This window comes from Aspergillus novofumigatus (assembly GCF_002847465.1).
Source record: "Aspergillus novofumigatus IBT 16806 chromosome Unknown P174scaffold_4, whole genome shotgun sequence".
Lineage (NCBI taxonomy): Eukaryota > Fungi > Ascomycota > Eurotiomycetes > Eurotiales > Aspergillaceae > Aspergillus > Aspergillus novofumigatus.
Genome location: NW_020194277.1, coordinates 2,815,733 through 2,841,424, shown reverse-complemented (window position 1 = coordinate 2,841,424; position 25,692 = coordinate 2,815,733). Strand labels below are relative to the sequence as shown.

The following is a 25,692-nucleotide window of genomic DNA, read 5'->3' as shown; positions in this document are numbered from 1 at the left end:
TTAAAGAGTTATATAGGGAATATTATAAACCTAAGATGCTTTAGAAATCTTATAGGTTTAATTATTCTTAAGGGTAGATATTATAAGGAGGATCCTTCCCTCCTACTTAGCTAGTTCCCTTAAAGTTTTATGTAAGTTTAGAGGCATGGGTGATGTACTAATTAATTCATAATAATAAGATATGGTTAAATTTAGAGAGGGTGGCTGCTTAATTAGAATAGCTGCTTAGTTATGGATTATATTACCCCTAAATAATATACCTAATAACCACTAATATTTCTGATAGTTTATTATATATAATTTATTACTTGAGTAAATATCAGTTATTTCAGGCTTTTCAGCCAACTTATTATACTAGTTTATAATTAATAATATATAGAGTGCATTTGCATAACCAACACCAATGGGTAGAATATGATAAGTGCCAAGGAGCAGGGAGGAAGAGAGCACAACTACTTTATACTGACTCTTCAATTACAAACTGCTCACACACTGCTCAACTCCCCATACATTCCCTCGTCCACACAATGTCTTTCTCAAATCTTGTGTCGGATCTCGCCTTTAGGGATGCTTATGATGATCGCAGCTCTCAAATATCCCATGCACGGTCTCAGGCCACCGCTCGGTCATACACAAGCACAGCTGCTACGAGTGTCAGTATTTCTGGAGACATTTCAAGCCAGCTGCATGCTGGATATAGCCATCCATTGACCAGATCATGGCAAGCTGAAAGACAATTGACCAAGGTTCGTGGCGTCAGAGTCGTCGGTCAAATTATCCACGCTTTGAAGACCTACCATATAGATCTGAAGCTTCCTGTGATTGGGCTCTTTTCTGATTTCATTACAGGAAATGCTCATCTATCCATTATTCATCACTGACAATCCCGATGAAGAGACACCAATACCGTCACTACCTAACCAGCATCGCCGAGGTCTGAACCGCCTTGTTCCTTTCCTCAGGCCACTTGTTCAAAAGGGACTGCGGTCGGTTATTTTGTTTGGGGTTCCACTACACCCGACCGCAAAGGATGCCCTCGGTACTGCTGCGGACGATCCTTCGGGCCCGGTCATTCAGGCTATCCGTCTTCTCAGGTCACGCTTTCCTAATCTCTATATTGTGACTGACGTTTGTCTCTGCGAGTACACATCTCATGGTCACTGCGGCATACTACGAGAGGATGGGACTCTGGATAACGCCCAGTCTGTTGATCGAATTTCAGATGTCGCCCTTGCCTACGCTACTGCTGGTGCGCACTGCGTCGCTCCATCCGACATGAATGATGGGAGAGTTCGCGCTATCAAACTAAAGTTGATTGAAGCGGGCTTAGCCCATCGTGTTCTCTTGATGTCTTACAGCGCAAAGTTCAGTGGTTGTCTCTATGGACCATTCCGTGACGCAGCCGGTTCTTGTCCGTCCTTCGGTGACCGCAGATGTTATCAGCTGCCACCGGGAGGCCGTGGACTCGCCCGGCGAGCAATTCAACGAGATGTGGGTGAAGGCGCAGACATCATAATGGTGAAGCCTGCAAGTAGTTATCTGGATATCATCAGGGATGCAAAGGAGCTTGCAAAGGATATGCCAATTGCAGCGTACCAGGTCAGTGGTGAGTATGCTATGATCCATGCCGCTGCCAAGGCCGGGGTGTTTGATTTGAAATCGATGGCGTTTGAAAGTACGGAAGGGATTCTCAGAGCTGGTGCTGGAATTATCGTGAGCTATTTCGTACCAGAGTTTTTGGACTGGCTTTAGCCAATTACTCATTGTCTTTGTCCTCGCGTCTCCCGCCAGTCATTGTCATGTTTGTGGATGCTCAAAATCACATCGAGTCCATTGAGAGAGAAATTGTCAGGATCATGATTAATATCAATCAGACTGTAGAGGACCGTTCGAATGTAGCATGGGTACTCCGTGTCTTCCCACCTTGCCCCTCTTTCTCCAACGACATCCTGGCAGGAAAAGAACTGAGATATGAGGATGAGTTGTATCAAAGCATATATTCATGCCATTCCATCACTTGAGAGGCCGCTTCGCTCTTGGTAGGCAGGTTAGTAGAGTATCCTTCGGCATCTTAAAGGGCACCAACCTTGGCCCTCCCCCAACTAACCGCCAACTTGTAGTATTGTAATGCATGGCTCCGTTGCCGACTAGACGAAGGTGGATAAGGCATGAAGAGAGACGTTGGACATACAAGAGAAGAGTCCCGTGCAGATATTGGTGGGGAGCCAACACACTAGCAATGTGAAAACCCGCGTTGATGTTGCAGACGCTACATATGTGCATATCAACCAGACATTTGAAGACCCGGCCATGGCTCGAGAAACGTAGATGTATTGTTTGACACTCATAATCATGACGACATATCCTGGAATTTGAACCATCACATGTAGCTTGGTTTTAGACCCTGAAAACCATAGGCTACAATGTCACTTTTGACTACTTCGCCCGGGGCCACATAAGCACCACGCCGGAGACGGACACCGGGATATATTGTGCAACCAGCGCCGACGTAACAGTCCTCCTCAATAGTGACGGGGCGGCCTTGGTAGCGACTTTGAGAGCCCTTCCGTTCTTGCATGTTTGCATGGGCCATTGAACTGAGAATAGTGACTCGAGGACCTATCCATGTATGAGCACCGATAGTGATAGGGCAGTCATCCACGAAGAGACAGTTCTCTGATATCATAACGTCCTCACCAATGTGAATGTTGAACCCATAGTGGCATTGAAAAGGTGACTCAACAACAGCGCCTTGCCCAATAGATCCGGCGGGTCTCAGTGGTCCCACGCTCGATGGAGAACCAACAACCGAACCAGGAGGAATCAGAACCTCCTTCAGCAGGCGATTCTGTTCCTTCGCGCTCAAGCCCGAAACAGGATTACACGCATTGTTGAACCGCCAGATGGCCGCTTTGCATCGCTCGCGCTCCTCCACAAGATGAATATCGAAAGGGCGATAGAGCTCGCCGCGAATCATCTTGTCCTTCTCCGATTCTTCACTCACGGTGCGATTGGACAGCTGATGCTCAATGCTAAGAGCCATCCGAGCCTGTGCCTGCGGGCTGTTCGTGTCCACGGTGCCAGTATGTGCCGGCCGCTGATCAATGCCACCTTGAAAGATGGACAGCCCCGGTTTTTGATGTGATCCGTGTGATATGTCTCTAATCGACGGAACAATCTGATAGTCGCCTTTCGCGTGTCCCTCGCGCGATAGTTCATGTATCGGTGGGACCTCTCTATAGTCAGACTTGGTCACATGCTCAGGTATAAACGTAGCATGGCCAGCATTAGACCAACTCCGTTTAGACCAGGGCCCACGAGCCGAATTGGCTCCTGTCGGGCTTGCATTGAACTGCCCAGCGACACGATCGTTCTCATCGGGAACGATTGCCCTCATTTTTCCCGCCTCAAGTTGTTCCGCCAGTGTTTGCTGTCGCTCATGCTGTTGGCTCAAGTCATGCACATACTGCGCCCCTAAATCTGGGTAGCCCTCTTTTGATTGCAATGGAACCGGAGTTTTCGCGCTTGAGGGTTTCTGCCACGTGCTTCGGGACGAATAACCTTCACAGAGGAAACCACCTCTGAGACAATTGTTGCCTGTGAAAAATGTTGAGCGACCATGGCAAAAAGAACAAAAAAATTCCATTTTCCATGAGAAGAGTCGCAAAGAATAACTTACACGCAGGATGCTGCTCGTCGCATTTCTTTTTCCTTCTGCGACAAGTCATGCAGCCAGTTTTAGTTCGGTTGCTGAAGACGCGCTTTCGCTTAGGGGCGACTTGTATAGCCGCTTGTGGCTGTTCTTGTGAAAAAATATGTAACGACTCTTTGGTTTGCGCAGATCCCTCTGTGGAGCGATTCGTCGCACTCCAGCTCTTCTGCTGTAAGCTTTGTCCATCATGATCCTGGGACTCGCGCTGGAGTACCTCCGCCAACTGAGCATCTGAGGGGTCAATCTGTTGTGCGCGCTGTGCCTGTTGTACTAGATGTGAATCATAGTCATTCAATGAAGCATTTGCTGAGGCGGATCGTGAATCTTCATTTCTGTCCGATTGAGCGATTGATGGTGATGGATGCTTGAGATCATGAGGGCCAGGGGGTGACATAGCAATGCTCACAGCAAGCTGTTGGGTGTGAGACTCCACAGCGGCATCTGACCGTATGGCTGGACTTTGAGAGCCTTTAGAAGATGATGAGAGAAGTTCTTGACGCTCATCAATTTCTGATCTCTTCCTCTTGTTTGCACTTTGTCCTCCTGACAATGAGCCACTATGGGACGTGGAACGCTGCGTCGATCGTTCGTCCGGGTGAATTTCGGCGTTTCCATTGTCTCTAACGCGTTCTTCCGTTCGAGATGGAGTGTCGGGTTCGACCCTGCCTTGATTATTCTGTATGGCTTCGTTGCTAGATGAGTCGGCCGCAGTAGGGCCAACGGACATTGGCGCTGTGATTTCCCTTCCATTTACCGCAGTAAACCGATGAGGACTTTGGTTCTCCAACTTGGACCTCTTCTCGGGTGCGTGACCATTGGTCACTGAAGTGGACGCCATCGTGCTCATTCTCAAAGGACAGGCGAAGCTGTAGTGTCAAGATGACGCGCACTCTCGCTCCGCGGATCCTTTCAGTCTCCCTGATGGAACTATGATGTTTTGACAGATCGAATCTTAACCTGGAGGACCGTTCTTGATGCCTTATATCTATTTCGCATCGACTAGTGAGTATAGTAGCCCGAAATCACGAGAAGGGTGGGGAGACAAACAGCTGAAGTTCACTGCAATAAGTCGTTCGGAGCCAAATCGATTCAATTAGACGTTGTGAGCGTTGTCGCTGCACTAACAAATCACTTGCGGTATTGGAGATACTAGTTGAATAATCATACCAGGTTAAACAATGTATAAGACAGGAGATTGGATGAGTTGTTGGGTGGTGGGAGGGAATACAGGAAGAAGGTTGAAATTGCTTGGTTTCTTTCAACGACAGCGCGCAATGAATGATGGCCAATATATAGAGAAAGAAAGTGTTATTGGTCAGGCATTCGGAAGAGGACAACCGCCCGCATGAAAATCGCAATATCAATATTCGTATGGGTGAGGAAAACGAGTATGTTCTGGGTTGAGAGCTAGAATCCTAGTAGCGAGGGCAGAATGATGCGCAATGAGGGGTCAAATAGGATAAATAATAGTAGTATAGAGCAGCCTGGAGACCAATACCAACCACCTTAGACAGAGGATGGCGCAAATCAATCATAAATCATTGGAATCGGACGACTATAGTTGAGTGATCTGACAAGACCAGTAGTCTATATATATATAAGGGACAATATGCCTAGGCACTAATCATCACAATGAAGATATAACCTTGAAAATTCAGTGACCGTGGAATAGGGAAGCTTGAAGATACTCATGAAAGGCATAGGGAAGGAGGAATAGAAGATGCATGTATCTAAGGTTTAGATGACACGCAAAGACTATTATAATAGACTATCATAAAATTATTAGCACGAAATGGTAATATGGAGCACAGAGTAGGGGCAAAGAATTACAACTAAACTACAGAGTACAAATTCAGAATGGGTATTGAGCTAAGATACATTTAGGTATCAGATGTTGATCAGACACCCGAGTACTCCGTACATCTCTCTCAATTATGGAGTGGGTAGATAGATCACTGTATATAGGCAATCACTATCTAGCTACTCTGTATTTAATTTGCACTCATGACTCTGTGATAAAACCTCTACATGACCGCTTGTATCCACCTACTTAGCTCAGACTCCCTAACTGGGCTACTTTGACTGCCAATTGAAGTAAAGGCAATATCAGTACTATACATATCTAGAAATGCCAAGTCTCTGAAGGTAACCACTGATCAGTCTATAATGTGTAGGAGAAATTGAGTTTCATAGCACAGTGGACCACATCATAGACACCCCCTTGGTTATGTTTTTCCTGTTCGTCATGTAATGCATATTTACGTCTCTATATACTTGTACACTGCAAGAGTACCTGTGCTGCATATCTACTAACTTATCCAACCACTTATGTACAGATAGTTATATTTAATAAAGGGGCGAAATAATAAGGTACACATATAAGCACTCATACATGCACCTTAGTAATTATCATAGGATAAGAGCAGATATTATCTACCTAAAGAGAGTGTGCCCCCTCCAATCCAACCAACCTGCCCGTGCATGCTTATATAACTAGAGAGTATCCAGTTTTCTTTCTGTAGCAGTCTTTATACTTAGTCTTTATACTTGGACTGTACTATGATTTACTCTTAACTAGCATCATATCTATATGTTTATGCGTATGAGGTCTAATTGCCATAGTCTTAATTGCTATTGACTTCATGCCGTCCATAAGATACCCATAGGCAATCTACATGAGCTCGTTGAAGTCTCACGATATTACTGATTGGGCTCGCTGTATGTCTGGCGGCAACCTTTCCTGAGAAAGATTGGCCATTGTTAGAAACCAAGGATTCTAGTTGTCTCTTTGTGGTGTTTGGCTGCATCAAATGGGCGAAACCCAGCCCTTGGGCGGCAATTCCACTATAGTTAGTAAGTACCTGATCATCTAAATCGTAACTCAAGTATTGTAACAGCAGCATAGGGGCCAGAAATCAGTCTCGGGAATGGCAGTTATTGCTATCCGAAGACAATATGATATGTTCGGATATTATTATGTGACAAGAGGTCTAAGTATCGATATAAGACCAATATTCCGCCCAATACGCAAGAGAACCAAATATCGAGGATATAATCTTCAAACATAGTTGTTACGTGTTTTCATCATATATATTCGCTCCATATATGACTGCCAATGTAGTTAATCCGTTACTGAGACTTCTACTGGCAAGCCACCAGGAAGTAGAAGAAAAGCTGGGGAGCTAAGAGGTACTGTCGGTAATAATGAGTGATCCTTGGTAACCGACTAACAAGCCAATTAGTAAGCAATTTTGATAGTTGATGCATCACACCAACCTGACATTCGCAACAGGAGTAAGGTAGTCTCTCTTCACCGCCAATAATTGACCCTCATATGCTTTCATCTATACCTACAATTACATCAAGCATCAAGCCCCGCTGAACTTGTCTGTTTCTGGGATCCCTGTCAACTCATTCTTTGCAACCAAGAGCTTCCTTTGAATTCCCTAACCTTTAGCCAACCCCTCCAAAAGAGCCTCAACCCCGCCAAACCTCTTGTTCGCCTGATCAACATCCCGAAAACCTGTACTAACCAGCGCCTATCAGTGCCTAGCAAGGCTTCTCGGTGCATAGTACGCGTCTAGCACGTGTATCAGAGGTGAAGCTAGAACGGACAGGGTTGTCGGTCCTTGAGACAGGATGTCTGTTTCCATACAAGAATTGGACAACACTGTCCGGGCCTTCTACGAGGGCAAAGGGGATTTGGTGAGGCACCATAATGATTCCGGCCAATATGTACGATTTGCTTCTAGAGCTTGGATTGCTAACTTCACAATGCGACTTTCCGTTCAGCAAAAGCAAGCCCAGCAGACTCTAACAGAAGTGAGTATCCCCAAACCCCAAGACTCAGTGCAAGGTAACTGACTTGCTTCGACAATCAGTTCAAACAAAACCCGGACGCTTGGTTGATCGTGGGTAATATACTCCAAGAATCATCGTATCTGCAAACAAAGTGTAAGGAAATATCTCCCGTGTTCTTCTTCTATGTGCTTCACTCGATACATTGCATGCTGACCATGCTAGACCTGGCGCTGCAGGTTCTTGACGATGTGATTATGACCAGATGGAAAGTTCTACCAAGAGAGCAATGTCTCGGTAAGCAGCAGGAGTCGCATGTTCTTTTGTCAGCTCCCGACTAAGACCACTAACTCAGGCATACGAAATTTCATCGTCAACTTCATTATCGAAAACTCCAAGTCAGAAGAAAAGCTCAGGAGTGAACGCGCATTTTTGAATAAGCTCAACCTGGTCCTCGTTTCTATCCTGAAGCAAGAGTGGCCTCACAATTGGCCGACTTTCATCAATGAAATAATCTCGTCTTGTCATACGAGTCTCTCTATCTGCGAAAACAACATGGCCATCCTTCGCTTGTTATCAGAGGAAGTATTTGACTTCTCGCAGGATCAGATGACTTCTATCAAGGCCAGAAATCTCAAGACTTCCATGACACAGGAATTCTCATCCATCTTCCAGTTGTGCTCTGAAGTTTTGAATACAGCAAACCAGCCGAGTCTGATCAAAGCCACATTAGAGACTCTCCTTCGATTCCTGAATTGGATACCCCTGGGATACATATTTGAGACCCCCATCATCAACACCCTCTTAACTCGTTTCCTGGACGTTCCCGACTTCCGGAATGTGACATTGAAGTGTCTCACCGAGATTGGGGGACTGCAAATCGGCAACCCTTACAATTACGATGAAAGATTGGTTCAAATGTTCACTGAGACATTGACCATAGTCTCGAAGACCATTCCACTCTCCATGGATTTAAAACAGACATACGCCAAAAGCAATTCGAGGGATCAGGAGTTCGTCCTCAACTTAGCGCTGTTCCTCTCCAGCTTTTTCAGCGCTCATCTAAATGTAAGTGTTGCAAAATAGTCTTGAGAGTGGATGTTGACAAGAATACTGACCACCGTGCTCAGCTCATTGAGAAGTTACCGAATCGGGACTATCTCACTCATGCCCATTTTTACCTTATCCGTATCAGTCAGATCGACGACAGAGAGGTCTTCAAAATTTGTCTGGAGTACTGGACGAGACTAGTGCAGGAGCTGTACGAGGAGATGCAACAACTTCCAATCACAGATATCAATCCTTTGGTTAGTATGGGTGTTAGTGGGTTGTCAAACGGAGGGGCACCGCACCCTAGCACCCTTGCCAATTATCCCCTTCGCAAGCATAAGTACGAGGAGGTCCTGTCAAACCTTCGCACTGTGATGATCGAGAAAATGGTCAGGCCAGAAGAAGTCTTGATTGTTGAAAACGACGAGGGCGAAATTGTTCGCGAATTCGTCAAAGAAAGCGACACGATTCAGCTCTATAAGACAATACGGGAATGTTTGGTCTATCTGACACATCTTGACGTCGTTGATACCGAAAATATCATGATCGAGAAGTTGGCTAAACAGGTGGACGGGTCTGAGTGGTCATGGGCTAATTGCAATACTCTATGTTGGGCAATTGGGTCAATCTCGGGGCCATGAATGAGGAGACGGAGAAGCGCTTCCTTGTCACTGTGATCAAGGACCTTCTGGGTCTCACGGAAATGAAGCGAGGAAAAGACAACAAAGCGGTCGTCGCCAGTAACATTATGTATATTGTAGGGCAGTATCCGCGTTTCTTGAAGGCCCATTGGAAATTCCTGAAGACGGTCGTCAACAAACTGTTTGAATTTATGCACGAAACACATGAAGGTCAGTTACGCATGCTGATTTCCAGTGGCTCTCTTTCTGACACACACCAGGTGTCCAAGACATGGCGTGCGATACATTTATCAAGATTGCAAACAAGTGCAGACGCCATTTTGTCGCCCTTCAGCCTGGGGAGAACGAGCCATTTATCGAGGAGATTGTTCGAAACATGAGAAAGATCACCTGTGACCTTTCACCACAACAAGTTCACACTTTCTACGAAGCGTGCGGCTATATGATTTCTGCCCAAGGCCAGAAAAGCCTCCAGGATCGTTTGATTGAGAACTTGATGTCCCTTCCCAACTCGGCGTGGGATGCTATTATAGCCCAGGCGAATCAAGACCCGTCCATACTCCAGGATGGAGAAACGATAAAGATCATCGGCAACATTATGAAGACGAATGTTGCAGCATGTTCCTCGATTGGCACTTACTTTTATTCCCAGATTGGTCGCATCTACCATGATATGCTGAACATGTATCGGGCTTCCAGTCAACTCATTAACGATGCTGTTGCGCACGATGGTAAATACGCTTGTGACTCTTGCTGTATTTTTGTCTTCATTGTCTAACGTCGAACAGGCAACATCGCCACCAAGACCCCGAAAGTCCGAGGGCTTCGGACCATCAAAAAGGAGATTCTTAAGCTAATCGATACCTATGTGCAGAAAGCTGATGATCTGGAGATGGTCAACGCTAACATGGTTCCACCTCTTCTGGAGGCTGTTCTGGTGGACTATAACCGAAATGTTCCCGACGCGCGGGAAGCAGAGGTGCTGAACGTCATGACCACAATCGTTCATAAATTACATGTATGTAACATTCCCGGGCAAGCATCGCTTTTGAAAATGTTATGGGATCTGACTTACCTCACCAGAGCCTTATGGAAGACAAGGTTCCTTTAATCATGGAGAGCGTGTTCGAATGCACCCTCGAGATGATCAACAAAGACTTCCACGAGTATCCAGAGCACCGTGTGCAGTTCTTTAAATTGCTCCAAGCGATCAATCTATACTGTTTCCCGGCGCTACTCAAACTTGATGCCACGCAATTCAAGTTTGTGATCGACTCTTGCATGTGGGCCAGTAAACATGACAATCGCGAAGTGGAAAATACCGGCCTTACAATGTGCCTCGAACTGATGAATAATATGGCCGAGACCGATACGCAAACATCGAGTATTTTCTTCCGCCAATTTTTCATTCCAATTCTTCAAGACGTCTTCTTTGTCCTTACCGACAGCGATCACAAAGCAGGTTCGTATATTCGTATACATCCATGGTACTAGAGAAGTCACACTCACCTTCTGGCAGGGTTCAAATCTCAAGCAATGCTACTGTCCCGTATGTTCTACTTCATCGAATCCGGGAAGGTCCAAGAACCCATCTATTCCCCCGAACAAGCGCCGCTCGGGACATCCAACAAAGACTTCTTGCAAGAATACGTTGCCAACCTCTTGCAAAATGCTTTCAAAAACCTTCAGGAGTAAGTTGGCTGCTAGCCCGGTCTCGATTGAAAGGGTGCTGATTCTGCCTCAGGATACAAATCAAGCAGTTTGTAGTTGGCTTGTTTACCTTCAATGATGACTTCAACAAGTTCAAGACTCATTTGCGGGATTTCTTGATCTCTTTGAAAGAGTTCGCAGGTGATAATGCGGAACTTTATGCAGAGGAAAGAGAGCAGGCTCTGCGGGATGCGCAGGCAGCAGAACGAGACCGGGCAATGAGAGTTGGAGGACTTTTGAAGCCGTCTGAAATGGATCAGGAGGATGAGCTCTGACTCGACTTGGAACTCCGCACTGAATTACCAGTGAGCTCATTAGATAGAGCTACAAAAGACTTAGAGGAGTTGGTGACTCCAGAAGACGGTCTCAACGGTTGGTCCCTTTACGGGCTTTGAAGCTTTGAATACTGCTCGTTCTACTGCATGCATGTTTCGGCGTGCTACGTGACAGACAGGGCTTGCTCCCTTTGCCATCTTGACTACCCTTTACTTGAATCCGATATGGACGTGGTTTTGGGTCTCTCCGCACACTGACGTGTCTCTTTGTAATTTCGCTCTTCTTGCCCGACGCTCATCTATGGACTGTGCTTTAGTGAGAACAAGTCGCCAGTTGAGGGTGTAGTGCTTCCACTGATATGACTGAACCAGGTATATCTCCTTCTTCAACCTACACTACCTAACCCGATGAGGATAGTTGGGGAAGGGGCCGGCTGATTGGGATGCTTCTGGTAACCTAATAAAGTAAAACTTTTCGTATCCTCAGCTTACTCTTTTGTTGGATTGGCGATCATTGTGTTTCATACGGCACAAGCACTGCAGTACATCTGAGCGCAACTGTGATGTACTCTGAATCAAATCAATCATGTAGAGAGGTAGCTACATACTAATGTGGATACTGTATACCTCTGGTACTGGAAAACATGTCTGCAGGAGTACCTCTAGTAAATCAGTTGAAGTAGGATAAAAGCGGCGAGGGATTAGCCCCACAAGACTTTCATAGAGAGGTATAATTATTATTGCAGACCCCTTATTTCAACCCCACTACTCAAATAAGAGGTTTGACCGATATATATGAATAATGTCACGCACTAGACAGGTACCCTCAAATACAGCATCCAGCTCTCATATTCAGTTGCTATCCCCAGCCGTCCCACAAGAGAACCATTCCTCTGTCCGTATTTCAGGCACACTGAGATTGAGAGCCGAGAATGACAGTATCGCCACAGACCAGATTGAGGACGCAACTCCAGGACGACATATAAGATGGACTGAAGATGTCGTAGACAACGAGGGAATGGGTAAAAAGAGCTCAAAAGGTAAGCGAATTTGGAATAGGCCATAGAAGCCGTCAGCAACCATCTGCTTACTTTCCCTGTCTCTTCTTCTACTCTTTCCTGTTTATTTCCAAGTCTGTTTTCGCCATCACTTGCATCGTCTTCCATGCGGTTCAGATTGGATGCTAATTACGATAATGTCGGGTCGTCTTTAACCCATACAGTATGTTGCATCTACCACAAACCTCGGCCTGTAGGGGAAAGCAGTTCGGAGTCTGAAGATTCGACATCGAGTTCCTCCGAGTCGGAAAGTGACAACGATGTAGATTGCCGTGATCCGATAGGCCGCGCACAGAACCACAAACAAAATGCACAAGATGCGAGTCAATCTCCGTCAAATCCGTCATTGAATCGAGGACGTACCCCCTCCTGCAGAAAGCGCCATGCCAGGAGAAATGGGAAGAGGAAGCCAAGTCCGAATGCGTACGAAAAAATGCCAAAAGTAAAGGGCCAGCCCAGAAATACGGGGCTGTAACCCATGCATCAACTTCACTCCTCATCTGCAAATACCGCGGCATATAAGTCAATGTCGTCGCGCTGGACGTTGTGGTATGCAATAACACTTGACACCATTGACCTGAAAGAGTCACTCCGGGAGGACAGGCGAGTGGGCTACAAAGTGCAGACCTCTGTCTGGATTGACTCCGTTCCATATTCTCACCGTCAATGGAAAGAAAACGAAGACAGAAAGAAATGGAGCAAGATTACGAACTATGAACATGGAATTCGTGTGGTGTTTGCCATAGGTCTTGTCAGCGGAATCTAGACTGAGCTAGAATCAATCGCCGCAAAATCAGTGTTCGATCGGACGTTATATTGTCAAGATTCGTGCCGGCCCATGAAATAGCTGATTCATAGCATCATACTTTTTCTTCGTGCGACCGCCCGAGGCCCACGTTTCAACCGTCCTCCCACCATTGCGTTTGAATTTGATCTCGTTTCTTCATCCAGTACTGCGCTATCGGTGTCAGCGTTCTCGGCCGGCATCGTTGGCCTCGGTACCTCAGAAGGAGCACCCCATGTCGACGACTTCCGAGTCGAATGCAGGACCGTCCTTAATTCGCCTTGGGTATGCTGGGTGGATGTTTTAAGGTGTGAAGAGTGGCGTCGGGGCTGTTTGCGTCTACCAGGAGTTGGCTCTGATTCTTCTTCAACAACATGTCTTTGCGAGGAGTCAGTATCATCTGTAGATTGTGAGTCCAGCTCATTGTTTCTCCCGGCATTTGAAATGCGGAGCGTATTCTGGTCCTCGTATCCTCTGGGCTTGCTGTTTTCAACAGAGTAGTTGGGTCTCTCACTAGCGCCCGATGAGAGCTCGTTTTGTAGAGTATCATGATCCTCTTCGTCAGCGGTCACAATCTTCGCCAGGATGTTCTTCTTTTTTCTGAGAGAAACCATGTTTACGGGAGAACGTGATGTGTTACCCGAAGCCTTTTCCAATATTGATATGCGGTCCCGCGTCGTCCCTGGCGAACTCTCCGGTTTCTTTGCTCGGCTGATATCGGTCTGTAACCCCGCGTCTCCCTCATCTGTAGAGTCGGGAAGCGTAGCTGTGTTCGATGTCTTGCTCAGCCTCTTCCCCCCGACAGCGGGAACAAATTCGTTTGTGGGTCGACGCATTTTGTCTCTCAGGTTTGGTTCCGCATAGCTCACGACAGATCTTTGACGTCTTGACGGACGTGACGGAGGGGCGTTTAACAATGAAGAAGTCGTTCCAGAGCCACCTTGAAATATAGATACACTTTTTGCAGGGGACAATGATTCTGATTTCTGTGCCTCCTTGTTTGGAAGCACGACTATATCGTGAGGATTGGTTTCTTTTCGCTCATTCTCATTTGAACATTGGCTGGAGAAATTCCCAACAAAGCTACCCTGTTGCTGGCATATTAATTCTTCTCCGGGCTCTACTGGATTGAGAGGCCCTTTCTGTCTTTGCGATTTCTTGCGCATGCCATCATGGGCTGTGGTAGGGGGGTGTTCGTCTGGGGAGGTGATACTAAGGTTGCCATTCTCTGTGATTCATACAGTTAACGAGCCGTTCATGCTGCTTTTCAACCATAAGGGAGTTTCCATACTTGGTTCAAGAGCTTTGCGTTGAGTTGCTTTGTGAGTACCAGAATCCTGCTTCGGCTGCGTGTCCTCTCGCAGTAGCGGATTCCTCCTACGGGTAGACACACGTCCTTCGTCTTTCCCGAGCGAAGAGTGGCGTGGCCGACTGTATTGGAAATCATCATCGCCTATACTGGTCAAGAGGTATTCGTCTTCATGATCTGCACCAAATTTCCTCTTTTGCCCAGCCCTCCTTGGAGATATTGTCTCATCCAGCTCAGTGATTGAGGGCCGGCCCGATGTTGGTGAGATATCGTTCGAGGCGGAAGGATCTGGCTTTTGTCTCTTCCTTGTCATTAACTTCGAGAACAACGTTTCGTCGTCCAACCTCTCATCAACGCCAAGTGTTTCGATATTTTCAAGATCTTTCTCAGAAGCTTGTGGGGTAGACTCTCGACGCTTGATTGTCGATAGTGGCGATGGTGCCTCCGCTGGGTCTGACGCCGTACAGATCTCACGACCAGAATCGATCAGGTGTCGTATTTCCTGCGACCTGATGTTGCTAAGCACAAAATAACTATGTGTAATGAGATTTTCGACCAGTACTTACTCAAGGCTTTCTCGCGGGTAGCATTTGTCTTCGAGAATTACCGGTAGACCTCCCTGTTCCTTACAAACCTGGTTGTTCTCAGGGTCAGGTTTCTTGTATGTGGGTTCGCATCTCAATAGTTTGAGTTGCCCGAGACCTCCGACGCCCAATCTGTCATCACAGGACTTGCCCAACCTGCGTGGTAATGTGCCCAACTCGTTCACGAGATTGCCTAACTCTGCTAACTTGTCGTCTAATCTCGTTTTGATATCATAGACACCATCGTGGAGCGGTTTGGCCGATTCAAACCTCTCCAACTCTTGACTCAGCATTATGACCTGCTCCCGTAGGGAAACATTCTCCGCGAGCAAATTGGAAACATCAGATTCAAGAGTGCGAATGCGAAGGGATTGTATTGAATTGACACGGGCAATCTCGCGGTTCTGCCGCACAAATCGTCGCTTCACTAATATTGACACACAAGTAATCAATTAAGGACCCCAAGAGAGCTACGGTGAGAGACACAAGGAATCAGGGAGGGACAAGGGCGGGCATTGGCGAGAGGAAACTGGATAAGGATAGGACAGTGAGAGCAGCTTACGGATATCAATGGGCTCTGTTGGAGCCGTAGATTCATTCAATCGAGCCATGTTTCTGAAAGTTCATGCCAAGTGGAATGCCTCCTGTCCAGTTACTGGAGACTTGATCTTGCGGAGAGGAGAAGGATAGCTGAAAGGTTGTAGATAAAGCCAGATAATTAAATCTGGGTTTGTTTATAACTCTGTCAGGCCCGGGGCGCAATGGGCACAGTATGTAGTCTATGCTCTACCACGGAGCGGATGCGAAATGTAAACAAGATTTGTGGTTCATGGTTGGCGGTAGTGTGAGCGAAGTCCCGTTGTTGATGTTTGTCCACATAGGGCCTAGTAAAGTGGGGACAAGGGGAAGGCACAAGCAAAACTACCTAGGCTTATCTTAGCCATTTGTATGGGCTTTGTTGTTTGCTCTCTAAATTCATCAACTGAATCTAATAATCAGAGCATTTAGAGTATCTCTTCTTCTTTTCTTTCTCTCTTTTTTTTTTCCTTTGGGCAATTGACACACGTGGCTTGTACAAAGCACAGACTGCACTGATCTCACAGGTGTCATGGCGTATTCATCGTCGCGTCCTACTTCCGCAGTTTTGGCCAGCACATCAACATCATCGTCAATTCGTCAACAGAGCAATCATAATGCCATCTCACACCAGCAGTCTTTTGCTCTATCGTCTCGCATTGTCTCCAAGAAAGCCGAGCTCGAGAATTTGATGCGGCTGCGGGATCTAAGTGGCGTCATGGCGATGCAAATGCAGGTCTTAGAGACGAAGATAGGTACATTAAAAGATGGTACAGAAGGTTCGCTGCCTCGTTGTTCCTCTTTCTGCATTCTTCCACGGCTTTTGCACAATATTGAGGTTTGCGAAATTTTGCACTATCACTGAACAAAAAGAGAAAAGTCGGATACGATTGCATACAATCACTGACTTGAGCAAATTTCTGACTTTCAGCTGTGGCCTGCGTACTTGCAAATTGGGACAACGTTATACGGGCTATCGGTATGGCTTCGAGTAAGTTCGGCATGTTTTGGAGTCTCGCGGCGCTCATCGTTATTTCCCCATGAACTTGTTTCAACAAAAATCACTGATGTTGCATGCCAACATAGCAAAAGCTGCAGCTTCCATAAGCACAAAAGATGAATCCTCAAGCGTTGAGACTGACCATAACTTAATGGTTGAGCGCCGTCTGCCGGCAACCCTGGTGCGAATTCCCGTGGAAGAACGAGAAAGGCCGCAGGACTGAGACATGCAATTATCTCTCCCACATGACCGTACTCCTGGCGGTTTCTCCTAACATGTGGATGAGGCATTCCGGATATTGATGATGTTCCTGTCATTGGCAATGTCACCGTCGATCTCGGAGCTTGATGCCTCCAAAAAGAAGACTGGCTAATGCCAGGGGTTTCAGAAGTATCATGTTTGATGGACTTGGATGGTTGACAGGGAATCTCATTTATGTCTGCACCAGACTACTATTTAGTTTCTGGTATATTACTGGTGCATTAAGCTCCAAGGGCGGCAAGCTGGACTTTTCGTGTTTTTGCATGACACATCCTCAGTGCGACTGAGGTTTTAATCCAGATGGACCCCGGACTTGCAGGTAATGTCTGCCGGTTCGCCCATAGCTAGGTATAGTCATGAGCATATGTATGACTGGAGGTCAATCCTGATGCTGTTTGCCCCTATGATAGGCTGTCTATGGTCACAGTCCGTTACGCCTTTTAAACCGATGGCAGATTCGCCCTATCACCGTCTACAGATGGTGATATCTGCGAAATGTCAAGTACTGACAGTTGGGCTATGCCTGGCTCACAGAGAAGGGGGGGGGAGTTCCCTTGAAAATTCTCTGAAGAGCAAATAACTCACTGAGAACACGCAATGCACATTGATTAACCGCCTAATCTGTTATAAGTAGATGGCACTTGGAAGATCCAGGAGATTTCGTCGAGTGTCTGTCATAGGTAGGTATCCTCCTTGATACCAGCACCGTTTCTTTCCCATTATACTTCTCATCAAACATCAGCTGCTGGTAAGTGATTATTTCAGATCTCGTCACACGTCTACCTAACCACCATGCTAGTTTTGGTTGCAGCGGGCGGCGGTCCCAGACATTTTGCCATTTACAATATCATATAGAGCGCAATTTCCTCTAATCACTAGCTTGACGATATTTCTACTTAGTTAGCAGGGCTAACTAGTCAATCCCCATACTGCTGACCTCTCTGCACAGCCTTCGAGTTCCCCTCTTAGTTCTTAAGCGAAGGTTTGTATTGCGATTATAAATACACTCTCCACAGAATGCATCGTACATGATACCGATTCAATTGTCCTCCTCAACGCTACCTTCAGCTCAATCTCGGTTTATCTTGCTGCGACGGGGCGACATCCAGAACGGATTTGATACGAACCATGAGTTGAGCGGTCCAATTCTTCATCATGAAGACTGGCCTATTTAGCTGAGATACGCCTCCTTCATGCATGCAGCATATATGCCTAGTTGCCATTTGTTCGATCCTCCTAGACTATATTCTTCATCAAGTTCTGCAAGAGAGGTGACGATGAGATGATATATAAATTATTGCTACCTCCACGCACGTCTCAGCACTTCAAAACTTGCGTACACGCTATAGTCAGTATAATCATATAAAGCTTAACCGATGTAGAAAAAGTCTGGTTGAAGGAAAATAGAGGGCGTCTAGCCGGACAACATCGGGACGAGTCATGTTAGGGATATCATCTCACAGTCTCTGTTACTATATTTAGAAGAACCACTTAATCGCAGGGAGTAGCTGAAAATGTCCCTATACGCTTCTACATTCAGAGCCACTGTTTTCCGTTGGTCAAAGGAGTTTAGACTCGCAAGAAAATATAACAACGCCGCCTGGTGCCGTTAAGCCAAGGCTTGTGTAAGGGCTTGCTCATTTTTTGGAACAAAGCGGACCTTGTATTTCTTGGGAATCGCGACCAGACTTGTGGGGTCCGAGTTCCCATTAATGGGGTGCCAGTCAACGTCGTCATGTGGTTCGATATAGAAACTGTTCAGAGTGCGCATGAAGACCAGGTACAATTCACGGTTAGCGAGTAGTGAGCCGGCGCACATGCGATAGCCGATGCCATAGGTCAGCATGGGTGCATCTGGTTGTTCAAACCATCTCTCCGGTCTGAATTCCTCGGGATCGCTCCACACTTCGGGGTCTAGTGCGTACTCGTCAGCGTCAACAGCCAAGGCGAAAAAAATCAATAATGAGTGAGCTCCTACCCATATTACAAGCCCAAGAATTCAGAAAGAAGACTGTGCCCTTCGGAATGACCTTGCCGTCGTAAGTGATGTCTTTGATAGAGGTCCGCGGAAGCGCAAGACGAAGGACGGTATAATATCTGTAAATTCTCAGTCAGAATTTTCAGGTGGAGAGAAAACCGAAGGCTCAGTTAAAAGAACGGGATCTCGGACCTCAGGCATTCCCTCACGAGTGCAGCGACGTATGCGCACTTCTGGTCATCTTGGGCATCGCACAAGGGCTCATCCTGGCTGAACATGTCTTGGATCGCTTGTTCCGCCTTCTTCTGGATATCAGGGCGACGAGACAGTAGACAAAAACTCCAAGCCACGAGTGTGGTAATAGTGTCAAGGCCTCCGGAGAGCATAGTCAAGCTGATAGAGATGAGTTCTTCTTTATTCAATTTTGCTTCCTTGTCGAGGATAACGTTGGCTTGAATGCAAGGCTTGTGAATGCCTTTCTCCATCCGGTCATCCAGGTCCCGGTTAAGCGCATTAAGATATCTGTCACGCCGGTCTCTCATCTCTTTCGCTTTCCTCGAGTTGGTGCTGAAGGGGTTCAGCCGCAAGAGGGGAATGTAGTCCTGCAAATTGCCCGTGGTGCTCCTAAATCTGCTGATCTCCTCCTCCACATGCGTAATCTCATCGAACAGATCTTCCTCTTGTGATGCCACTCGCACTCCCCAATTAAGCGTCAAGGATAAACTCAGACTGAGACGCTGGATCATTGCCATAGGATCCACAGGTGTCTTCCCGCCATTTCCATATTTAAGAAGCTCTGCCACAAACGCTTTTGTCTCCACATCCAAGTGTGACACGTAAGACTCGACCGACGGCCGGTTGAGAGCTGATGCAGCGCCCTTTCTTCTCCTTTTCAGAGACTCACTATAGGGAGAAGTTCCGATTGTCGTTCCAGCGGTGTTCGAAACAATCTATTCGAGACGTTACTCCAGGCTCTCGGAGAGACCAAGTTAGGGAAGGCAGGATATGATCTTTCACTTACTCTGTGGAAAGTATAGAACTCGGGTCTTGAGCTGAGGGCTTGCGCATTTTGGCCGAAAAGTATCTTTGCTGCGGCAGCCGAGTTGACGACTATGACGGGTATATTACCCAGTTGAATCTGGTAGACGTGCCCGTAGGTCTTTGACCATAGACGGTACTGTTCAGCCGCATTTTTGCGAATTTGTGCCAGGTTTCCGATTAAAGGGAGACCGCGGGGACCCTTGAATCCTGGTACGCGAGCAGATGCACGAATAAACTCATTTATGATGATATAAATTATCGGTACAACCAGTGCTGTTACGGCCAGAGACTGGAGAGGGTGTCGAAGGATGTTTTGTTGCAATGAGGACACTGCTGCTGCTATCGCCATGATGAAGTAAAGTCCAACAGAAACTCATTTGACCATGGTTAAAAGGTAATAGAGGGAATGTCCGTCTCACCCCTGATGTAATATAGGGCAGACGTCTAACTCCTGCAACTGAACTGTTTGGTCTCTCATACCGAGAGGAACATTTCCGCTCCCTCTAATGTATGTGACAGTCAACACACATCGATTCTCACCCCGCATTTTCTAGTCAGACAGAAGCCGGGGGTAGCATGCCCAAGTTTCAATAATGCACTGCAGGGCTTCACTCGTTGCGTGTGGGGGATGGCTGGTGTTGCCGAGGATTCCGCCCCCGGAACAATTCCGCCATGTTTACAGCTCCGTTGGTAGGCAACGAATCAACAATCAATAACCCACGCGTCCCCTCTACATAAATTCCGAGCCTCCAGGAGCTCATAAGTCCACTTCCCCGAATCAAGCCCATCGACATATGTCAAAATGTTGAGAACGTCGCCATGCTCGTTTGAACGCCGGTGTTCCTCGACCAAGTGCACGCAAATAGGAAAACCACACGTCCAAAAACACAAGCACCAGTAGGGTGCTAGGGAAAGTGACATGCTGCTAGATGCACTCTACCGAGCCAAGAAATTGAATATCACGATGGTAATATTCAGGAACCATGTGAGATGTTGGTTGTGACTTGTGACAGAGAAGAGAGTACTCTGCACTCTTGATAGATCTCCTCAGAGAATCGAAGTACGAATGCATGGCTTTTGTGGTCCAATTGATTGGCGGAAAAATAACCAGGAAGCCTTAAGCCTCACGCACACATGACCGTGGCCATTAAGGTAAGGTTGTTGGTGCTTTTCCCGGCTAGGGACATCTTAGTTAGGATTATTGTAGGTCTCGAGTCTGGACTATCTAGACTCATTCTAGCAGTACTCTGTACGAACTATGAAGTACTAAAGTAGGTAGTGGGATATTCCCTACCTAACTTCTTTTTAATCATAGGTATGGTGGGCCGTAGGGCACGGCACGGCGGCCTACAGAGACGGAGCCTTCAATCTTCTTTACTTATCGTCAAATCACCATTGATTGAGTTAAGGCATTAAAATTCTAGAGGTTGAAGGGAAGCCAGACATGCATTATTTTGGAATTAAGACCGGAATAAACGGGGAGCATTACTATTCGCGGCTCTTTCTCGTGTCAATGAAAAGAACCCTTAGGAGCTAATACCGATATTCCATTATCAAAAACTCTTTTCTTGGCGGTTTGATTCGACTTCAAGGGTAGATAGATGATACTCATCGAGTCGAGAAATTTGAAATATTGGAAGTTGATCCGTGTCTTGCCGTTTGAACTTATTACTTAACGCTACCTCGATTTCTTGTCTACTGGGGGTTTCCCGACAGAGGACAGGAATACTGTTGAACCGGGGCATCTTATGAGTTACTAGTTAGGTAAGACATGTTACTACGTATTCAGATATCTGAAACCGGATTTGGGTATGATATAATAATAATCCCCATCACCACTCAGAATTCCAGGTCAACGTACCTCTACGGAGTAGTATGTACTCCGGAGTATCCTCTCCAAGTACATTTGCCGACAACCATAGCACAGATAGCAGAGGAAACTATCTGGCCATATTAAGTTAGCAACTATCTACCACCTACAGGACAGTTAAGCTAGGAGATTAGTGCTCCGTAAAAGGATCTAGTAGTCCATCAGTCTCCCAAGGCACATAGTCTAGCCTAGTCGATCAGCTACCTTAGACCACAAAACTTTGCTGGTCACATGCCGGCAATCAGCTCGGGAACGACGTCCGGATTAGTGGGTTAGCTCAACCCACGCCGGGAACTGCCGAGATTCTAATTGGTGGGACAATACTCATATGCGCAGTGACACCGTCATTGTGGTCCAACCCCATTCTGTCTTTGATCATTCCTCCAGTCCAATCCTTCATTCCCTGTTATGGGCTGTGGCGACCGGCGACTGGCCAGTGGAAACTACGTAGGTAAGGTAAGGTACCCGCGGGATCTTTCACTTTAGGTAACTCATGCTCCGTAGGCTTTATGACGCATTCGGAAGAGAGAAAGTTACCCGGAGCAGCTCATTGCACAGAATCCAACACTTTTATTGCTAATGACAGGTAGGCCGACTTTTACTCCGTATACCGCGTCTACTTAAAAGTACGTACCTTCTAGAGGTTGAGGTGCTTGCCCTTCGTGGTGCATACCATAAGTAGGTAGGGTGCCTTAAGGTAGTCATTTCATTCTGTCGTTGTTATTGTTTTCTTGTAGATTTTTTCTTTTTATTCTGCGTTTTATTACCTATATTATATTATCAATTAATAGGTGCTACTCTATCTGCAAGGCTCGTGAGATTTATTATTAGCGTAGTACTCCGTAGTTCTTGTCCCTAGGTCCGAATACTGGTTCCTTCCAGCTAACTTTTCAAAGATCTCACCGCCTACGTGACTGGCATTCGAACAGATTAAGGTACTTATGGTCAAGGAGAACGGAGTATCTATTACCGTCACATATTGTCAAAGTCTCAATCTATCCCATCATCTTCTTTATACCTCTTCTCTCTCTTGAGCCTTCCTCTCCGCCTTTCCTCTTCCCCCCTCGCCCAACTCACAGTTCCTAGTTTTATAGTATAGGTATGTATTGCAGTCTGTAATCCCCTTCTACGATGCCCTCTTATTCATATCCACTCTCAAGTGTCTGGTTTTGTCATCGCTTGTGTCCATTTCCCCACTACCAACCCCGTTGCTAGCCCTGTACAGCCGTACTCCATACACTTCATTTTGCGACCCTGCATACTTACTCTGACGCCCTTCTTTTGCTGTGACCTGCCAACTAATCCATCTATCTAAGCGAATCGGAAGTTTGATCTCGCGCATTGGACCAAGTCGCAACTACCGATCATTCTCGACTGCCGATCTGCAAGCCGAAATATAGGTTTTATAGATCCATTCACATATTATGGCCGCTCGTCACTCTCGCAAGTTTCTGAGACCTCTGCTCTACACATCTGCTGCGGCAGCAACAGGAGCTGGTGTCCTCTACATCTCATATCGCCCTCGCAATATTCCTGGCTCGGAAGCGCCCGCCGTACCACCGCCTGGCTACCATGAAGGGAAGCTTGTCCCTCCCAGCTTCCCTGCGATAAAATCGCGGCTAGAGCAGATTGAAGACCTCAAACGGAGTTCTTCTGGCAACGATGATGAATACGACCTTCTCGTTATCGGCGGCGGCGCTACCGGCTCGGGAATAGCGCTTGACGCCGCAACTCGAGGTCTGAAAGTAGCTGTTGTGGAAAGAGATGACTTTAGCGCCGGCACTAGCAGCAAGAGTACAAAACTTGTACACGGCGGGGTTCGATATCTCGAGAAGGCTGTGTGGGAGCTGGATTATAATCAGTAAGCACCCCCTCAATGCACCCACAAAATGACCAGCAGAGGTCCACAACTTGGCTCTATTAGCCACTAACGTCTTTGGCTCGATTGCAGATATAAACTTGTGAAGGAGGCATTGAGAGAGCGCAAATACTTTTTGAATACAGCGCCCCATCTCTCCAGTTGGCTTCCTATCATGGTGCCAGTGCAAAAATGGTGGCAAGCGCCTTACTTCTGGGCCGGTACAAAGGCCTATGACTGGTTGGCCGGCTCCGAAGGGATAGAGAGCTCATATTTTCTCACCAAGAGCAAAGCCATTGATGCGTTCCCCATGTTGAGAAGGGACAACCTCGTCGGTGCGATGGTTTACTATGGTATGTGTCAACCCACGCCACATCTGATGCTTGCGTTTGGCGAGCTACATGCTAATGTCCTGCAGATGGAGCGCACAATGATTCTCGGATGAACGTGTCTCTAGCAATGACTGCAGCTTTGTACGGAAGCACAGTCGTCAACCACATGCAGGTTACCGGCTTAACCAAAGATGAATCAGGAAAGTTGAATGGGGCCCGCGTGAAGGACTTGATTCCGGGAAAGAATGGTCAAGAGGCAGAGGAATTCACGGTCAGAGCTAAGGGGATTATCAACGCCACTGGTCCATTCACTGATTCAATCCGGAAAATGGACGAGCCCGATGTCAAAGAGATTGTAGCTCCCAGTGCTGGCGTTCACGTCATCCTTCCGGGTTACTACAGCCCCTCGAAAATGGGCCTCATTGATCCGTCTACTTCCGATGGACGCGTCATCTTCTTTCTTCCGTGGCAGGGCAACACTATAGCCGGTACGACAGATCAGCCGACGGAGATCACGACCCAGCCCGAACCTTCTGAGAAGGACATCAACTGGATTCTCTCTGAAGTTCGCGGCTACTTGGCCCCAGATATTAATGTCGAACGAAGTGATGTGCTTGCTGCTTGGTCCGGAATCCGCCCGCTGGTCCGTGACCCTAAAGTCAAGAGCTCCGAAGCCTTGGTTCGCAACCATCTAATCTCCGTTTCTCCATCTGGGTTGTTGACTTGCGCTGGCGGCAAATGGACCACGTACCGTCAAATGGCCGAGGAAGCCGTGGACGAGGCGATCAAGGTTTTCGGCCTGAAGCCACGGGCGGTTTCTCAGGTTCCAGACATCAGTGGTGTTGGTGGAAGTGGTTTGGTCTCCGATGGTGCCGTACTTGATGGTAGCTGCCAGACCCACCAAGTCCGCTTGATTGGAGCCCATGGATACTCCAAGACTCTCTTTATCAACCTCATTCAGCACTTCGGCCTCGAGACTGACGTGGCCAAGCATCTGACTGAATCTTATGGCGACCGCGCATGGCAGGTTGCAGCTCTGTCTGCTCCCACAGATGCTCGCTTCCCCCTCCGGGGCCGACGTATCTCGCCGTTGTATCCGTTCATTGACGGTGAAGTTCGCTATGCCGTCCGCCACGAATATGCTCAAACTGCAGTTGATGTCATTGCGCGCAGAACCCGGTTGGCTTTCCTCAACGCTGAAGCGGCACTTGAAGCTCTTCCCGGAATCATCGACTTGATGGGCGCTGAACTCAACTGGGACGACAAGCGAAAGGACGTCGAATGGAAGGACTCGGTTTCGTTCCTTTCGTCAATGGGGCTTCCCAAGTCTCTTTTGGGAATGTCCAGATCGGAGGTCGAGGCAGGCAGGGTGAAGGAATTGGACCTTGTGGAGCGGAAATCGTCGAGAACCGGTGAGTGACCAATGCAATATCTCTTTGTTGGCTAGGCTAATCAAAATTTCAGAGCCACCAGCAGACATGCTCAACGGTGATAAGAGCAAGGATAGCTCAAAATCGTCTGATCCGTTGATCAGCCCTGAGTCCCCGGCCAATAAATAGACATGATAATGATATATAGAGAGCGCGATTTTGTAATATATGCCAAAAATGTCCCATTTTTCAATGTGCCTATAGATCCTTGATACTTTTGCTCTTTGTCATGTTGATACGGTCCATTTTTCTCTGTGCTTCAACAGGATCACCACGTGTGTCATTGCTGCAGCCAGTGCGCTGGAAATGTAATACGGAAGTATACCTTACTTTCGTCAACCAGCTACTATGAGTAGCATTTGCAGCTCCCGACAGGCTTACAAAGAAAAGATGTGTCTGAAGACGGCGTTCAGGTATGAAGTACA

The 25,692-nt window shown here is 47.0% G+C and overlaps 8 protein-coding genes across 8 annotated transcripts; 5 read left to right on the top strand and 3 right to left on the bottom strand.

The window, feature by feature from the left end:
- Nucleotides 1-461: 461 nt before the first annotated feature.
- P174DRAFT_441797 (porphobilinogen synthase HEM2) lies at nucleotides 462-1,914 on the top strand. Its single transcript, XM_024827415.1, has 2 exons — nucleotides 462-746; nucleotides 850-1,914. Exons 1-2 carry the CDS (start codon nucleotides 528-530, stop codon nucleotides 1,750-1,752), a joined length of 1,122 nt encoding a protein of 373 aa, XP_024683094.1. The 5' UTR covers nucleotides 462-527; the 3' UTR covers nucleotides 1,753-1,914.
- Nucleotides 1,915-2,091: 177 nt separating this feature from the next.
- On the bottom strand, nucleotides 2,092-4,855 carry P174DRAFT_184787 (C6 zinc finger domain protein). Its single transcript, XM_024821265.1, has 3 exons — nucleotides 4,760-4,855; nucleotides 3,680-4,697; nucleotides 2,092-3,597 (listed from the first exon to the last, which is right to left on the bottom strand). Exons 2-3 carry the CDS (start codon nucleotides 4,557-4,559, stop codon nucleotides 2,381-2,383), a joined length of 2,097 nt encoding a protein of 698 aa, XP_024683093.1. The 5' UTR covers nucleotides 4,560-4,697; nucleotides 4,760-4,855; the 3' UTR covers nucleotides 2,092-2,380.
- Nucleotides 4,856-7,351: 2,496 nt separating this feature from the next.
- P174DRAFT_486602 (exportin CRM1) lies at nucleotides 7,352-11,186 on the top strand (the record flags this gene model as incomplete). The annotated part of the gene is made up of 11 exons (XM_024830779.1): nucleotides 7,352-7,534; nucleotides 7,594-7,666; nucleotides 7,736-7,807; nucleotides 7,866-8,578; nucleotides 8,641-9,126; nucleotides 9,207-9,411; nucleotides 9,462-9,932; nucleotides 9,990-10,219; nucleotides 10,285-10,663; nucleotides 10,721-10,892; nucleotides 10,946-11,186. The coding sequence occupies 11 exons, from the start codon at nucleotides 7,352-7,354 to the stop codon at nucleotides 11,184-11,186; spliced, it is 3,225 nt and encodes a 1,074-aa protein (XP_024683092.1).
- An 802-nt stretch (nucleotides 11,187-11,988) lies between these two features.
- On the top strand, nucleotides 11,989-13,032 carry P174DRAFT_486598 (protein phosphatase 1 regulatory subunit Ypi1p; the record flags this gene model as incomplete). Its single annotated transcript, XM_024830778.1, has 2 exons — nucleotides 11,989-12,226; nucleotides 12,442-13,032. 2 exons carry the CDS (start codon nucleotides 11,989-11,991, stop codon nucleotides 12,717-12,719), a joined length of 516 nt encoding a protein of 171 aa, XP_024683091.1. The 3' UTR covers nucleotides 12,720-13,032.
- Nucleotides 13,033-13,096: 64 nt separating this feature from the next.
- On the bottom strand, nucleotides 13,097-15,532 carry P174DRAFT_460565 (shugoshin family protein; the record flags this gene model as incomplete). Its single annotated transcript, XM_024829902.1, has 4 exons — nucleotides 13,097-14,256; nucleotides 14,320-14,846; nucleotides 14,904-15,348; nucleotides 15,484-15,532. 4 exons carry the CDS (start codon nucleotides 15,530-15,532, stop codon nucleotides 13,097-13,099), a joined length of 2,181 nt encoding a protein of 726 aa, XP_024683090.1.
- A 397-nt stretch (nucleotides 15,533-15,929) lies between these two features.
- On the top strand, nucleotides 15,930-17,147 carry P174DRAFT_441788 (DASH complex subunit DAD2). Its single transcript, XM_024827414.1, has 3 exons — nucleotides 15,930-16,276; nucleotides 16,429-16,488; nucleotides 16,584-17,147. Exons 1-3 carry the CDS (start codon nucleotides 16,030-16,032, stop codon nucleotides 16,718-16,720), a joined length of 444 nt encoding a protein of 147 aa, XP_024683089.1. The 5' UTR covers nucleotides 15,930-16,029; the 3' UTR covers nucleotides 16,721-17,147.
- A 1,220-nt stretch (nucleotides 17,148-18,367) lies between these two features.
- On the bottom strand, nucleotides 18,368-20,126 carry P174DRAFT_431410 (cytochrome P450; the record flags this gene model as incomplete). The annotated part of the gene is made up of 4 exons (XM_024825693.1): nucleotides 18,368-18,672; nucleotides 18,737-18,855; nucleotides 18,929-19,686; nucleotides 19,758-20,126. 4 exons carry the CDS (start codon nucleotides 20,124-20,126, stop codon nucleotides 18,368-18,370), a joined length of 1,551 nt encoding a protein of 516 aa, XP_024683088.1.
- Nucleotides 20,127-22,634: 2,508 nt separating this feature from the next.
- P174DRAFT_512639 (glycerol-3-phosphate dehydrogenase GUT2) lies at nucleotides 22,635-25,623 on the top strand. The gene is made up of 4 exons (XM_024831895.1): nucleotides 22,635-23,508; nucleotides 23,599-23,858; nucleotides 23,924-25,249; nucleotides 25,302-25,623. Exons 1-4 carry the CDS (start codon nucleotides 23,072-23,074, stop codon nucleotides 25,394-25,396), a joined length of 2,118 nt encoding a protein of 705 aa, XP_024683087.1. The 5' UTR covers nucleotides 22,635-23,071; the 3' UTR covers nucleotides 25,397-25,623.
- The last annotated feature ends 69 nt before the right edge of the window (nucleotides 25,624-25,692 follow it).

What these genes read in the sequence shown, in the direction of transcription:
- P174DRAFT_184787 (XM_024821265.1), bottom strand. Translation starts at nt 4,559, where the DNA reads ATGAGCACGATGGCGTCCACTTCAGTGACCAATGGTCACGCACCCGAG. An exon ending in CGACGAGCAGCATCCTGCGT is followed by an intron (nt 3,598 to 3,679) that starts GTAAGTTATTCT and finishes CATTTTTCACAG; the next exon opens with GCAACAATTGTCTCAGAGGT.
- P174DRAFT_512639 (XM_024831895.1), top strand. Translation starts at nt 23,072, where the DNA reads ATGGCCGCTCGTCACTCTCGCAAGTTTCTGAGACCTCTGCTCTACACA. An exon ending in TGGGAGCTGGATTATAATCA is followed by an intron (nt 23,509 to 23,598) that starts GTAAGCACCCCC and finishes GCTCGATTGCAG; the next exon opens with ATATAAACTTGTGAAGGAGG. An exon ending in CGGTGCGATGGTTTACTATG is followed by an intron (nt 23,859 to 23,923) that starts GTATGTGTCAAC and finishes AATGTCCTGCAG; the next exon opens with ATGGAGCGCACAATGATTCT.
- P174DRAFT_441797 (XM_024827415.1), top strand. Translation starts at nt 528, where the DNA reads ATGTCTTTCTCAAATCTTGTGTCGGATCTCGCCTTTAGGGATGCTTAT. An exon ending in CTGAAAGACAATTGACCAAG is followed by an intron (nt 747 to 849) that starts GTTCGTGGCGTC and finishes ATTTCATTACAG; the next exon opens with GAAATGCTCATCTATCCATT.
- P174DRAFT_441788 (XM_024827414.1), top strand. Translation starts at nt 16,030, where the DNA reads ATGGCGTATTCATCGTCGCGTCCTACTTCCGCAGTTTTGGCCAGCACA. An exon ending in ATTAAAAGATGGTACAGAAG is followed by an intron (nt 16,277 to 16,428) that starts GTTCGCTGCCTC and finishes TCTGACTTTCAG; the next exon opens with CTGTGGCCTGCGTACTTGCA. An exon ending in GGCTATCGGTATGGCTTCGA is followed by an intron (nt 16,489 to 16,583) that starts GTAAGTTCGGCA and finishes ATGCCAACATAG; the next exon opens with CAAAAGCTGCAGCTTCCATA.